The following is a 14,978-nucleotide window of genomic DNA, read 5'->3' as shown; positions in this document are numbered from 1 at the left end:
ATGAGCCCTCAAAAACCATCTTTCAAGACAGAGATCATGGAAAACATGACGACACCGAAGAGCATGAACCAGATGATGCTCAAGGACCGGATCTAAACAGATGGGGCTGTTACTCAGATTAGCAAGACATCCCCGTACTTTTTGGGTCCTTGACTTTAAGGGTCAAACTTCCTACCATGCGATGCTGTTGGACTGGAAATACGGAGCTTCGGCAGGTTGCGTTGAAAACAGCCAGGAACCAAGGGGCTCTATAGGGGCTGCCTCTTCAAGCTCGTTTAGTTTATCTGCTATGCTTTGGCGAATTGATTGTTCATAGATATGAGGCGGGTCTTGGTTATCATCCTGCACGGTGCAATATGATGTGTATAGCATCCTATTTATTCATTCAGTCAGTGTGCCTTTGGGGAGGCAAAGATAGTCATGATAGTCCAGGGAACTTTTTACCAGAGCGTAAGGATCAAATAAAAACTGCCACATGCACAAATAGCCAAGTACAAAGTTGTTCGAGCATTTTTGTTCTGCTCCAAGTTTCTATCAGGAGGCAAGTAAGGCGTTGTTTGCTTCTGTAAACTGCTGTACACATCCATAGCGACATATCATGTCTTGATCCCATATTCATGGATGGGCAGCAATCTTTGGTGTATTATCGCATCTCTCAACATGTCCAGGTTGATCAGATGAGTGGCATGATTTATACCGTGCTGAGGCTAGCTTGATGTGATTGGGGAACCAGCTACCAGTTTCCGTAGGGAAGCTTTAATGTTGGTTACTCCCATGAGATCCATGGGAGATAGCTATAGCTACGTAGTTGATCAAATCATCTATAGTCATATCTGCCATAATTTTGTCATTAAGTTTGACACCTTTCAAATACTCCCGTCCTTAGATGGCTCTATAGGGTGAGGCACTGTCCTTATCACCTCCAAAGTTTAATATCATGCCACCGCGGACAAGACAGGCGGGTGGCAAAAGACCCTAGGAACACTCTTCCCAGTCAGAACAGGGAACCCTTTTTAGGTTTGAATATCGTATGAGGTGGGTTGTTGCCACCCTAATCTGATATTTGATATGTTGAGTCATGGTGTAAATGACAAGATGTATTGTATACTCGCCGGACTGGAAATAGATTACTTGATATGTTTCATTCTTCTTGAAGTTTTAGATTATTCTTCACAAACATAGTTTAATGGTAAAGGGATCTTTAAATGACTTGATATATTTCATCACAGAGCGTCATTTGTATTTAGATTTGTCAAAGAGTAAGACAGGAATATGATGTTGAGTCTTATAAGTCATCTGTGCCATGACTTTCACTGCGTATGGTGGCATGAAGCTATAGTTTCGTGCCATGAGTAATGACAGGAGTAGTAAGCTACGTGGTTGCACAGCTATACTTAGGACACCATCCTAGTTGGTGTCCTTATTTACTTGTGATGGACAAAGAGGCTCTTTCCATTAAAGCTAATGATATTACTCTAATACTAAGGCTGGTTAGTCCTTCGACCTTTGCATATGGAGACTGAAGCATGGCAGAAATAAGAAATTGAGTTACAAGATCTCTAGAGATACAGGATTCATAATAAGTCATTGTTGCACATATAATGCCTAGCAACTGTGTGCAGAAGGAGTGTATGTCTCACCTCTACAATTATACTTGCCCACACTACTTTCACTCGGCCCAGTGCTCCAGCAATTACCATCCGGGCAGCTAGTGTACGCTAAGTAATATTTCCTAAATAAGACATCTTAATGCAGTTAAGAGTACTGCCTAATACAGATGGAATTGGCCGGTAGCCTGCCGGTACATTCCTCAATCAAAGGATCAGAACATAGAAGGTCAACTTCATATCAGATAAAATACAGACGGCGCCTTTAATTGCAACTATATAGCCCATACATCATACACCAACGGTGATCGTCCCGTGGAATTCCTCGTGGGATGATTGTTGACCCTCGGCTTTTGTGGCATCCTCATCAGCAAGTTTCCGCGCTGCTCTCTCCGCGAGCACGTCACTATGAAGCCGATAGGCGCGCTCCATGTCCCAGTAGAACGGGCTGGATGTGGAGAACAAGGCATCAATCGACTCGAGGGACCGATTGCACGTCTCCGGATATAGCAGGTAGACAATTGGAATCCAGAGAAGGTTTAGGCCAGCAAGGAGGAAGTAGCTTCGACTCTTCAAGCTTCCAAACATGATGGGATTGACTAATGTAGTCATGCCGACTCCAATAGCCCAGCCAGTGATGCCAAACCCGTTCCCCTGCGCTCTGAGATCCGATGGAAAAACCTCTGTGGGCACAAGGAAGGCCACCGTTCCCCAGGTCGCAGCGTAGCCCAGGTTAAAGAGGAACAGCATTGCCACCGCAGCTGGTGCATACTGCGCAGCTTTGCTTGGATTTTGAAGCGAGCCTTCATACACGCTACCGGCCTGCAACAATATTTACATTAGTTCCTGCTCTCAAACGCAGAGACAACGAGTGAGACTCACCACAAGCTCGACAATAAACAGAACCAAGGACCCTAGCATCAGACACTTTCTCCGACCAAATCGATCCACAATCTGCGCACTTATGAGTGTACCGACAATGCCGATTGTGTTCAGTCCTCCTGCGAGACCGTTTTGAGTAACCTCGCTGTAACCGGCTTGGCTGAGAAGAACGGGGGAATACGCTGTAACAGCCTGTGATCATTGTAAGCGTTACCCTAACATCTGCAGGGTGTCGCGGAACTTACTGTAATACCCGTCCACGATGCCATGATCTGAAGCCAGACACAAAGCCAGGCCCGTCGACCCAGATTCAAGCCGGGTCTGCCACCCTTGCCAACCAGGATTTTGACGAACTCAATAGGAGAACTGGGCTTGCTGTCTTGAGCGCACGCAACAATTTCCATGTACTCATGGTCAATGTCCGCAGGGGTGGCTTTATGGGCGCGGACCCTGGTCAGCAGGTCCCGAGCCTCCTCGTTACGACCGACCGAGGCGAGATAACGGGGGCTATCCGGTAGCATTTTGATGAACAAGACCAGTATCAGAGCGGGGATACATTGAAAGGCGAGCAGAAACCGCCACCGGATATCGGAGTAACCGTGATTGATAAAGGCGAGTCCGAAAGACATCCAGTATGCGATGGAAATTCCTAAATCTAGAAGATGTCAGTCATATTCCTACGTAAGGGTATCCCGCATATGAGACTAACAGTTTGCAATAAACACATATCCCAGGAAACCTCCACGGTGCTGTGCTGAAGAAGTCTCGGCCACCAGAACGGGCGTGATACCGGTCAGAGCTAGAAGAGATGAAGTTAGCAAGGCCATTGCAACTGTCTGGATGCACTATGCGGTACATACCTCCAGTACCGATACCTGTTACAACTCTGGCGACCAGCATGAAATCGGAGCTCTGGATTGCAGCTTGCAGAGCACCTCCGACCAACGCGAATATAGCACCGATCAGTAGACCGTTGATACGGCCAATACGGTCGGCCAGCCACCCCCCGGCAAAGCAGCCAAAGATACATCCGAGATAGTAGACACTGACAATACCTCCCTGATGGGTAGTATCAGTCACCTTGCCATTTGGCTCGCCAATGCCGACCTCGGTAACATAGGTGGGAGCGCTGTTGACGCCTCCCATGACCCCTTGGTCATAGCCCTCGAAGAAGATGCAAACAAGGGAGAAAGCTTGAATAGCTATATTGAGCTGTGACGGCGAAAGCCGTTTCCAAAGGGTAGTGTACCCCATGATGCATGGACCTTGCAAAAGATATCAAACCCCGTTGGAGCTTGCAGTAGAAACGAGACTAATGCGGAGGGAAAATCCGGGGGGAGGAGATCGATTTAAATAATAATCTGAGCCCTAATGCTGCACTCCATCCCAGTCCCAACCAAACGATCCAGAAAACAATATTGAGGCGTTTTGGAGCAGTTCCGAGCGACATCGTGTCAAAATGTACTCCATCTGTCCACACGATGGCGAAAACTCGGGGAGAAGCCACAATGCGGAGAGCGTCCCCAGTGGATTTTGGCCATTTAAGCGTTTAGCCGTTTACCCTTTAAGCATTTAAGAGCTCATCCGTTTAACAATTTACGCGTCCAGCCAATGAAAATGCAGGCAGGCTTGAAATTCAGGCCAATGATGGCCGTGGCTTGGTTGTAATACTCAAATGAAGGCAAATAAGATGGAGGCCGGCCCAGATTACAAGCGCGAGCTGGCCTGTAGTCACAAGCTGACTTGCCTAATCTATTTAATCCCTCGCTCCGTCCTCTGCCAGGGGAACGTAGGTTTAATCGCTATCGGTGCATCTTCTCAGCTACGAACGATGACTGTCAACGGCGCTTCCAACGGTACTTCCAACCGCCAGGCCCTGGACTTGACCGTCCTGGGCTTGAACAGCGGCACATCAATGGTGAGTAGGAACGGAGTTATCACAAAAATAGAAGACTAACAAAACTTGCAGGATGGAATTGACTGCGCTCTATGCCATTTCCGTCAGGAGACTCCGGAGTCTCCCATGCATTTCGAGCTTCTCAAGGTACGTCAGACAGTATCCTCAATCGCGACAGTCAGTGTGACGACTGACACACATGGCCTTGTTAGTATGGCGAAATCCCCCTCGAGCAGACCATCAAGAAGCGGGTTATGAACATGATCCTTCACAATAAGACCTCCCCGTCGGAGCTATCGGAAGTAAACGTCATTCTGGGAGAGACATTTGCAGCCGCCGTCAAGCAGTTTTGCCAGGACCACGAAGTCGACATCTCGACCATCGATGTGATCGGTTCTCACGGTCAGACCATCTGGCTCCTCTCCATGCCGGAGCCAGGCGAAGTCCGCAGCGCGCTCACCATGGCCGAGGGCACTTTCTTGGCTTCTCGCACCGGAATCACCACCGTCACCGATTTTCGGGTCAGCGACCAGGCTGCTGGTCGCCAGGGCGCGCCGTTGATCGCCTTCTTCGATGCCTTGCTACTACACCACCCGACCAAGCTGCGCGCCTGTCAGAACATTGGCGGAATCGCCAACGTATGTTTCATCCCGCCTGACTCGCACGGAGGTATCGATGCCTGCTACGATTTCGACACCGGCCCGGGCAATGTTTTCATCGATGCCGTGGTCCGCCACTACACCAACGGCAAGCAGGAGTATGACAAGGACGGCGAGATGGGCGCCCGCGGCACTGTCGACCAGGAGCTTGTCGACGAATTCCTGCAGAACCACCCATACTTCCGCCTCGACCCGCCCAAGACTACTGGCCGCGAAGTCTTCCGGGACACCATTGCATTTGAGCTCATCCGCAAGGCGGAAAGCAAGGGACTCAGCCCAGACGACGTGGTCGCGACCGTCACCCGCATCACAGCCCAGGCCATCGTGGACCACTACCGTCGCTATGCGCCCAAGGATCTCCAGATCGATGAGATCTTCATGTGCGGCGGCGGGGCATACAATCCCAACATCACCAAGTATCTCCAGAAGCACTACCCGAACACGCGCATCGTGATGCTGGACGCTGCGGGCATCCCCGGCGGCGCCAAGGAGGCCATCACATTCGCCTGGCAGGGGATGGAGGCGATTGTTGGCCGTTCTATCCCCGTCCCTACCCGTGTCGAGACGCGGCAGGAATATGTACTTGGCAAGGTATCGCCAGGCAAGAATTATCGGAAGGTGATGCGACAGGGTATGCAGTTTGGGGAAGGGCGCGACCACCTCTCTCCGGTTAGTGAGATGGTAAATTATGTCAAGGGGAAGGTGTTTGACAATAAATGGTGATTCGGGTTCATGGGTATGAATGTAAATGTATTATAGGATTAACGCAATGATTTATGAAAAGTTTACATTATGATGATGAGTTTGGCTTGACTTGAAATATGACTGTGACACAACCATAGGAAACAAGACCAAAAGCAATTATATATACCTTCTCTAGTATGGTAAGGCAGAAGTGCGTAGCAGTACCTCCGTGACTTTTCCGAAACTGTTCCAGGCACTGTATATATATCTGTGCTCATGATAGACGATGTAGAGAGATACAGTTACACTTACAAGCTTAACTTGATCAACAGATATAACTTTCTATTATTATGAGAAGAAGAAACCATATCCATCCAGGTTCGCAGCTCAGTATGGATCGTCAAAGATCGGTCGTTCTGCTGTACATATCGTTAGGGTATGGGCTGCAGAAGTGTCAGGGTGGGGTAGTCTGGAGAAGGATTATTATGCATCCATTAGCATGCCACGTCTTGTGCCGACTTACTTGACTTACTTTTCTCAGTATTCCGAGTTTTGACCGAATCATGCCGAGCTATTGTCCGTACCACTTAATAGCAGGGAAAGTAGGGAATACCTCGGTAACTTCTATGTAATTGGTCAGCAGCCGCCACTGCAACGGACGCCACGGATCGTCAGTTCGACGCGTTTAACAGTTTAACAGCTTCATTTCCACGCCCTCCCTAGCGTACTACCTAGTGTCAGACCATCGTGGGAATGTCGCAACGTCCGCGGAAATTTCAGCGCACTTCTAAAGCTTGTTAGTGGCTCCTATCAAAGCTATATCCGTGATTTGTTTCCTAACAGTCCATAGGTGACTTCTGCCACCGACGTAGCATAAAATGCAATAAGGTCAACGGCCCTCTGGCGCCCTGCCAGAACTGCGCGGACTTTGGTATACAGTGTACATATGATCGTCCGGCCAGGAGGCGAGGTGCTCCGAGAAATGCCAGTTTAGCAGAAAACCAGTCTACTCGGCCAGTCGGCTTGGATGCTGGCGCAGGATCCTCCTCCTCGCATTCAGCTCGTCCTGATGCTGTCAGACAGCCTGGTGCTGCTGATTCACCATGGGACATTCTGAATGGCACCTGGACGACCGCTCCAACTTCCAATGATGGAGCGTTGGTAAATTCGTGGAAGGCATTTGCTATTGGCTGTCAGAACACCATTCACGATCTCGCTCACGTCTATTTCGAGATTGTATATCCCATGTATTTATCTCCTTATCCAAGAACGCGGGACGGCTGGGCTAATGGCCTTATTTCGGATAGATTTCCCTTGTTACATCGGTCGTCATTCCTGATGCGGCTGGAAAAGAGAGAGTACCTCAAGGATCGGGGTTTATTCGCGTTGACAATGGCCATGTGTGCCTTGGCCTCTGCACGGGTTCGTGACGGGGCCCTGTATTCAAAGCGCTGGCGTCCCTCGCAACTCGCAAATCCTCCGTCCGAGGTCTTTTGCGCCGCGGCAAAGGAATCTATTCCGCGAGACCTGGCCGCAGCGAAGGGTACCGAATACCTGAGGACATGTGCCATTCTCAGTATTGCCGGCATCCAGAATGGACAAACCCAGGACATGCAGCAGTATGCGGGGATCTACCATACGCTGAGTGCAATGGAAGGCCTGCATGATGAGAAGCTATGGCCCAAAGATTTGAGCCCGGTGGAGGTTGAGGTCCGGAGAAGGATGGTATGCAAGCGTTTCCCCGTCTCATACATTGCGTGCATAATACTGCTCCAAGTCTAACAGCCGTGCTAGTTCTGGTCCATATATACGTTAGATGTCTATTCGTCCATCGTATGGGGCGGAGTCATCCGCTACCGAGAAGCGCAGTCCAATGTACAGTATCCGAGTGAGGAGGATGACGATTCTATCCCAGACACGTTGTCCGTCCAAGGAGATCCTAATGGTGCTTACGGCGGAAAAGGACAACCGAGTCAGTGGATGCGTGGCTGGAACTTCACCACCGACCTTTACCGAATACTGGAGCATGCCGTTGATTGCCAACGATGGCGGCCGCCTTCAAACACGGACGGCAAGACCGGAGTCTGGTCGTTATTCCGTCCAGTCCCAATGACCGCGTCTTTAGTCATGGACCACGTCCTTTCGATGTACTCTTCTCTGCCTGCGCAGTTTCGAGAGACTCCGCCAGTCACTGGCGATCCGGCTCGTGATATCGTGGGCTTCCAGTCAGCTAACATTCAAGCAACCCTCCAACTTCTGCGCATGGTTCTGTTCGCAAACGAAGATCCAGGGGCGGACGGCAAATGTGACGTCGCAGGGCAAGTCCTAAGCGTCTTTTCCAAAGTGCCAGTCGAATATCTGAAAGCTATCAGTTCTCCTTTGGTATGTTCCCTTTCTCATGATCCGATGATCTGAGACTGATTCTCGAAGCTGCATCATCTGGGCGGAATTGGCTATATCCTTGGGTCGGTCATGGAAGGAAGTCTCTCGGAGAGATCTTATCGACGAGTCCGCACGCTCCTGTAGGTCATCCCCTGCAATTCCCCACAGACATACGCCGAAACTCATGGCGATAGATTGGAAATGGCCCAGCTTCTGCATCGGTTGGAATCAGGGCTGCGGCGGTCCACTGGTGCCAGCGAGAGACTCAAAGCGCAGGTAGGTCGCATTGACGAGTACATGCGCATGCAAGCATCGTCGACTATGTCCACACGAAGGTCGTCACTTAACCCCGACAATATGCCGTCGGAAGATCATCAAGACAGCATCGAAACCATACACGAACCTCTAACCGGGTTCGAGGACCCTCTCACTCAGATTCAGCTGCCGCCAGAACTACTGGATGACTGGCCGTGGCCGTTTGATACGAGTCTTTCCGAGGGAGTGTTCCCAATACCGTTCATCAAGTGAGACGGTGACAGGCGAGGCCTTCGCTTTTCAAGAATGCGTAACTCTCTCCCGATTTGCTCTGTGCACCACTCAGTAGCAGCAGCCTCTGGCCACAAGCAAAGATGCAGGTCTTTACACATTTCTGGAGACCAACCCAACACATGGCTAGTTCACAAAGGTGACTACGAGTCTAGCTCACACCCTTTTCATCGGCACATAATCCTATGCTCTCCCAGCAGATCACGTTGCACTCATCCCGTGACTCCCTGACCAAACTACCACTATTTGGGGTGCTGTTACGTGGCTCTGTTACATCACACTATTAAATGTGAGAGTATCGAACCAGTCGGCAGAACCATTCATCAGTTGCCTCAGTTGCGGCAAGTCTTGAATAAGCAGAACTTTGCTTATTGTTATTTCTTGTCATATCAAATGGTATGCCTCTAACGGTCACAACCCTTCGGAAACTGGTATAGTTTGCCTCTCGAGGTGGCAGTGGACCATTTTTGGCCGTCATGGATCATCGTCGTGGAAACAATGTGCTTTTTCAATTGGAATACACTACCCAGCTCCACAAATTCTCCATGAGGACAGACTATTTAAAGCCATTTACCTCGGGTAAGACCGCTTCAATCAAAGACACCTGGCTCCTGCAGTCCCAAATCTTCTTCAACTTCAATCCTGCCGCCTGGAGGAGGGCCTTGAACTCGGCTGGCGTCCGCTCAATCCCGTTGATACACGACATCATGGTGATATCCCGGCTGTGGCTGAACCGCGTGTGGCTGCCGTAGTTGGCCGGCAGCGGGCTCGGGGCTGACTCCAAGTCAGGGTCGCCGATGGTCGTGTTCATGACCTGATCACAGATCAACAGGCGAGAGTGCGCCGCCATACTCGAACGAATGGCCGACAGGATGCGCACGCAATAGTCGTCCGACCAATCATGACTATTGCAGTGTGCAATGTTAGCAACAGCTGTGCAGGGAAAGGACAGCCTTACAGGACATATCGCAGCTGATTATCGGGATAATTCTTGTCTTGTACTCGGGACTCACCTGTATAAGTAGTATCGATCGAGTATAGCCACTGGACCTTTTTTCTATTGTTTAGGTACCTTCACATTGCATCTCCTATCACTATGCCGCAGAATGTCTCATCTCAGAATATTATACAGGCCACTGCTGTCATCACAGGCGCCTTTCTCTCTGGTATGTTGTTATTCTGTGTTCCAATCCATGTAGCAAATCTCACGCCGGTTTAGGAATCATGATGGGACTTTCTCTCATTGACATTCCTGTCTTACTTGGCACTGCTACTCAATCCTCGGAATTATTGCAACACTTCCTACGCCTCTATGACATTGGACATAAGATGATGCCTAGCTTGGCTATCACTATCTGTCTTCTCTACGGCCATGCTACGACCAGCACGCGGGCTACGGGCCGGTCAGGACTACCTCATATTATGGCTGCATGACAACGATCTCGATGGTGCCTTTTACGTGGCTGGTCATGGCCCCGACCAACAACGCTCTGTTCCGGATGCACGCCGATCCAGCTGCAGCCAACCTGGGTGAGGTTCGGCGACTCCTCGTCCGATGGGCGCAGCTGCATGCAGCGCGCTCATTATTTCCCTTGGTGGGGGCGGTTCTGGGTTTCAGAGAGGTCCTCAGAGAAGTAGGCATTAGACGCGAAGGTTAAAGTTACAGTCATGATGAGCATGGTCAGTATGGATAAAAAGGTATTATATAACATACTATAACAGGTGAGATGAAATTATGGAGGATTTATATACCTCGGACCATTATCCTTAGCAACCCCAAATCCCCCGAGTCCCGATGTCTGAAGACCAACTGCCAGCACAGACAGGCCAGTGAGATCACAGATGGTCTTAGATAAATTGATTAGACTTATTGTAACCTCCGTGGCCGAGTGCGCAGGTTATATTATAGTGCGTACACCATACTAATAGAATAAACATAATTACCCTATCTGCAACGACCAGCTAGCAAATCAAAACGTCAGCATGGCTGTACCCCATAGCATTCCTCCTCCAACGGCAGCACCCATCGAGACTAAAGACCAAGTTTTTGCCCGTAGCAAGGCATTCTGGGATAACTATCTCCGGGGTCGCCCACAAGTTCCGCAGAGCTTCTTCCAACGCATCTATCGCTACCACTTGGAACACGGCGGGCGGTTTGGGACAGTTCATGACCTTGGCGCGGGGATTGGCCCGTACGCACAGCAGCTGCGGTCAAAGTTCGACCACGTTATTGTATCCGATATTGTGACGAAAAACGTGCAGCTGGCCGAGGAGCATCTCGGACGCGACGGCTTCACCTATCGCGCCGCGCCAGTCGAAGACGCGGACGACCTGCCGCCCGGAAGTGTGGATCTGGCCTTTGCGACCAATGTGATGAGTCGCGGTTCGAAAGAATACAATGTGGCTCCTCTGGAGCTGCAGTGGTTTCGACCAGGGGCACTGCGCCTCCACCTGAACATGGCCCAGGGCGGCATTACGGGCCTCCTACCGCCAGAGCGACAACATGAAGTGACGGATCCTGACTTCTCAGGCCCTAGTGATGTGGTCGTGTATGAAACTGATGAGGAATGGCGCTTTCAAACCGACTTTGAGGGTTTCCTGCAGCATTTCCGTTCATTTCCTCACGCAGGGGTCAATCCAGCGGCCTTTACAGGACTGTTGCAGGAGCTAAAGCACCTCGTGGGCGAGGATGTTGGCCAGCTACTTTGATTCTCGCAACGCGGCGTTAGGATTTCTATACCTGCAGTGAAATGCAGCGTCATGGATGATCAATAAACCTCATTTCATATAGCATCCTACCACCTTTAATGCATAATTGACCTCTGGTCTCTACAAGGTTCTTCCCCAAATTCGTTATTTAGTGGTGTCCTAAGTACCAACCGCCAGTTGTAGATCACCATTTTGTAAGGATAGATCCATGTATGTGTAGGATGATTATGTGATGAATATTATTATGAGAACTCCTATATACTGCAACCTTGTACAAGTACCCATAACGCAATAAATCCATCAAAAAGCGTATTCTGCCGAGGTTCTGAAACCGGCGCCGTGCCTGAATGATAGAATGCGCAATAAAGTGAGAATTAGGGGAGCTAGTCTATCATCTCTATCTCTATGTGGTGCTTTTATCCAAAATCACTCCTGACATATACAAAGTAAACAAAATATCGCTTGCAAACACAATTGTGCCATCCAACAGCTCTAGCCGTGGGAATCAGTCAACGTACTTGGGAAGCGTCTTCATGACGCCGTCCCGGGCAATGTCATTCATAGCGGTGGTGATCTCCTGGAGGAACCGCTTGTCGCTGCGCAAGTCGTCACCGAACAGGCTCTTGATGCTGAGCAGCTCAAGCGGGTCGGAGCCTCCAGCGCGAGCCTTGGCCTGGAGCTCCTCGCGCATCGGGTCGACGACCTCGAACGGCTTGCCACTGTCGTCGACACCGTTAACGTAGTGGAACCAAGCGGCCGCGACGAAGCACAGGCGACGGAACGGGCCAGTCACCCAGATCGCCTCGGCAATGGACGGCATGATAAACTGGGGAATCTTGCCGGAAGCGTTGAGGCAGATACGGGGCAGCTGGTCCATGATTGTGGGATTGGTAAAGCGCTCGATAAGCGTGTTGCAGTACTCGTCAATGTTGACGCCCGGAATCTCGGGCAAGAGGGGCTTGACCTCCTCCTGCATCATCTGCCACACGAACTTGCGGAAGAGCGGGTTCTCCATGACCTCGTGGACGTATTTGAAGCCGGCCAGCTGACCAGGGTAGCCCAGGGCCGAGTGGCTGCCGTTGAGCAGGCGCAGCTTGTGCTTCTCGAACTGCTCCACGGCGTGGACATCCTTGACGACCTGGACACCAACCTTCTCGAAAGGAGGGCGGCCATCGGAGAACTTGTCCTCGATCACCCACTGCGAGAAGGGCTCCGTGACGACGGGCCACGAGTCCACAATGCCAAAGTTGTCTGCGAGGGCCGTCTTGTCGGTGTCTGACGTCTGAGGGGTGATACGGTCGACCATGGCGTTGGGGAAGGCGCCTTCCTCGGCAATCCATTCCGCGACCTCGGGGTTGCGCAGGCGCGCAAACGACTCGAGCATATGGCGCGTGATAGATCCGTTCTTCTGCATGTTGTCGCACGACATGACGGTGAAGGGCTTGAGTCCCTGCTGGTAGCGCCGGGTCAGGCCCGCGTAGAGGAAGCCGAACGTGGTGCGCGGTGCCTTGTCGTTGGCCGGGTCGAGGTCGAACTGAATGTCCGGGTGCTCACTCTGCAGCTCATGTGTGTTCTCGTTGTAGTAGTAACCGCTCTCGGTGATGGTGAGCGACACAATTTTCGTGTCCGGGTGCGCCATCTTGGCGATAACGGCCTCGCGATTATCAGGGGCAAAGAGGTAGGAGTTGATGCTGCCAATGACGTGGGCGAAGCTTCCCTTGGCCGAGCGCTCAATGAGGGTGTAGAGGTGGTCCTGTGATGCCAACGCGTCGCGCATTGCGGAGTCGAAGGGCTGCAAGCCAACGCCGCAGATTGCGTAGTCGGTCACGCCGTGCTTCTGCATCAACTGGTCGATATAGACAGCCAGGTGAGCACGGTGGAAGCCTCCGACACCAATGTGGACGATTCCCTCCTTGACGGCGCGACCGCGCTGGTAGGTTGGGATCTTCACCAGCGCGCCACCGGCCGCCGCAATTTGCGACAGACTCCTGCTACTGAGCTTGAGGGGTGCCATTGTGATCAAATGAGTTGGAAGAATGAATGACAAGGGTGGGTTTGTGAGGATGAAGGGGTTTGCAGCGGCTGAATCGAGGGTCACCGCTGCTTTTGACTGCTGATCACAGGAAAAGAATGTCCAGGGAGTAGCATTCTTACATCATGGGCTGGGGTTCAAATAGGGGCCAGTGGCGGGGGGATAACTTACTCATCCTCGCCATTCCTGCCCGAGCGGTGTACCAGGAGTACTTGATAAGGAAATTGGGAAAACAAGACAACTTAAGTACAGAGTACCTCACCTTGCATGAGCACCAGAGAGTGGCGTCATGGTAAGAGTTTTCTGCCGCTTCCAGAATGAATTATATAAGCTTCTCTCAGTCCTTGCTATTGGTCGCCACATCCCGTATCGGCAGCCTGACTCGGGATTTGCCAAACCGGTCTGCAAACTCTGCATATACTCCGTATGGCACACCGACTATCCCTCTCCCTCCGATCACAATCCGTCAGAATTTGAACCACGCCGCCGGGTCTAGTGAGTCTGGATTTGATAATGAATCATGGCCATACTCTCTATGTAGCGCCCATACAAGCATCCCAGTTTCACAGAGGAACGATAACTACTGCCAGACTATTGACTTTCAATCTGCTATGGTCTAGAAAAAGTCCTTTCTGCTTCCTTCAAAGAGGTAATTCCAGGCCTTGCCTTCTCATCGACCCCACGCGGCCAGCCCAATCCCGAACTTAACATTGGCTGATGGTGGAGCATGGGGTACTCCGTAGGTAGGTAGCTATTCCTGTAACGAAGGGGCTGGAAAAACCAATCATATCATGTGATGACTACACGGCCCCTTTAATCTGGGGCGGCATCCTCCCGGCAGTCCCGACTACGGCTTGCTCCTTGGAGGAATAACAAAGGACCTCACATGACCCTTCTGGTTATTAGACTCTGGTGACCCCTGTAAAATCCAAGACAGTACTATTGTTTAAGTGTGCACATAGCCATGATGTTATCCTTTACTCTACTTGGTTTGGCGATTCAGATGAGACAAAGTACTCGACATTTTTCTCCTTGGGTTTTACTACATACTACATATCCCGTCATCGACCACGACGCGTACAATCAATGGGTTGTTTTGATGCGACTTACTGGTGTGATGGACTTCTTGCCTTCAATTAAATATGCTAAATATGTGCAAAAACAGCTGACCAAGAAAGCGGTCAACGACAACATGATATGTTTTGGTGGTTGGTGGTAATATATAATCAGGATTGTGCACCAAGGCCGACGCTAGTAGCTGGATTATTAGGTTCAGTTTCTAGTCATGACCCTGCTGGAGTGGACTCCTGAAGCAGCTGAAAAATTGCCAGGGGTAAATCGAGACTGCGATGGCCTTATGGAGCTCCTAGAGTCTGTGTGGCTGGTATCGGACACGTTGCTAGATCCCCATGGCGTTCAGATAAAATGTCTAAGCAAGGGATTGAGGTCCCGTGATACTATGGACCTTGATCCAAGCTAACTATGGTCTGGATCTAGACCCTCCGGACCTGCGTGGGGACTGTAATGCCGGATTTTATCAGGTCATGCGCCAGACAAGCCTTATTTCTAAAAAAGGAAAA

The 14,978-nt window shown here is 50.7% G+C and overlaps 6 protein-coding genes across 6 annotated transcripts; 3 read left to right on the top strand and 3 right to left on the bottom strand.

The window, feature by feature from the left end:
- Nucleotides 1-1,898: 1,898 nt before the first annotated feature.
- On the bottom strand, nt 1,899-3,743 carry Aspvir_006989 (putative MFS sugar transporter; the record flags this gene model as incomplete). The annotated part of the gene is made up of 5 exons (XM_043270175.1): nt 1,899-2,429; nt 2,490-2,681; nt 2,735-3,144; nt 3,199-3,288; nt 3,350-3,743. 5 exons carry the CDS (start codon nt 3,741-3,743, stop codon nt 1,899-1,901), a joined length of 1,617 nt encoding a protein of 538 aa, XP_043126110.1.
- A 577-nt stretch (nt 3,744-4,320) lies between these two features.
- Aspvir_006988 (UPF0075 domain protein) lies at nt 4,321-5,768 on the top strand (the record flags this gene model as incomplete). The annotated part of the gene is made up of 3 exons (XM_043270174.1): nt 4,321-4,407; nt 4,459-4,533; nt 4,599-5,768. 3 exons carry the CDS (start codon nt 4,321-4,323, stop codon nt 5,766-5,768), a joined length of 1,332 nt encoding a protein of 443 aa, XP_043126109.1.
- A 714-nt stretch (nt 5,769-6,482) lies between these two features.
- Aspvir_006987 (putative C6 transcription factor) lies at nt 6,483-8,639 on the top strand (the record flags this gene model as incomplete). The annotated part of the gene is made up of 6 exons (XM_043270173.1): nt 6,483-6,525; nt 6,580-6,976; nt 7,037-7,454; nt 7,524-8,111; nt 8,160-8,251; nt 8,306-8,639. 6 exons carry the CDS (start codon nt 6,483-6,485, stop codon nt 8,637-8,639), a joined length of 1,872 nt encoding a protein of 623 aa, XP_043126108.1.
- Nucleotides 8,640-9,213: 574 nt separating this feature from the next.
- Nucleotides 9,214-9,622, bottom strand: tpcA (O-methyltransferase tpcA; the record flags this gene model as incomplete). Its single annotated transcript, XM_043270172.1, has 2 exons — nt 9,214-9,590; nt 9,616-9,622. The coding sequence occupies 2 exons, from the start codon at nt 9,620-9,622 to the stop codon at nt 9,214-9,216; spliced, it is 384 nt and encodes a 127-aa protein (XP_043126107.1).
- A 1,018-nt stretch (nt 9,623-10,640) lies between these two features.
- Nucleotides 10,641-11,366, top strand: tpcM (methyltransferase tpcM; the record flags this gene model as incomplete). The annotated part of the gene is made up of 1 exon (XM_043270171.1): nt 10,641-11,366. The coding sequence occupies one exon, from the start codon at nt 10,641-10,643 to the stop codon at nt 11,364-11,366; it is 726 nt and encodes a 241-aa protein (XP_043126106.1).
- A 505-nt stretch (nt 11,367-11,871) lies between these two features.
- On the bottom strand, nt 11,872-13,380 carry Aspvir_006984 (mannitol dehydrogenase family protein; the record flags this gene model as incomplete). The annotated part of the gene is made up of 1 exon (XM_043270170.1): nt 11,872-13,380. The coding sequence occupies one exon, from the start codon at nt 13,378-13,380 to the stop codon at nt 11,872-11,874; it is 1,509 nt and encodes a 502-aa protein (XP_043126105.1).
- Between the last annotated feature and the right edge of the window lie 1,598 nt (nt 13,381-14,978).

Source organism: Aspergillus viridinutans, assembly GCF_018404265.1.
Source record: "Aspergillus viridinutans IFM 47045 DNA, scaffold_5, whole genome shotgun sequence".
In the NCBI taxonomy this organism is placed as follows: Eukaryota; Fungi; Ascomycota; class Eurotiomycetes; order Eurotiales; family Aspergillaceae; genus Aspergillus; species Aspergillus viridinutans.
The sequence above is the reverse complement of the archived record's forward strand: the minus strand, read 5'-3'. Positions and strand labels throughout refer to the sequence as shown.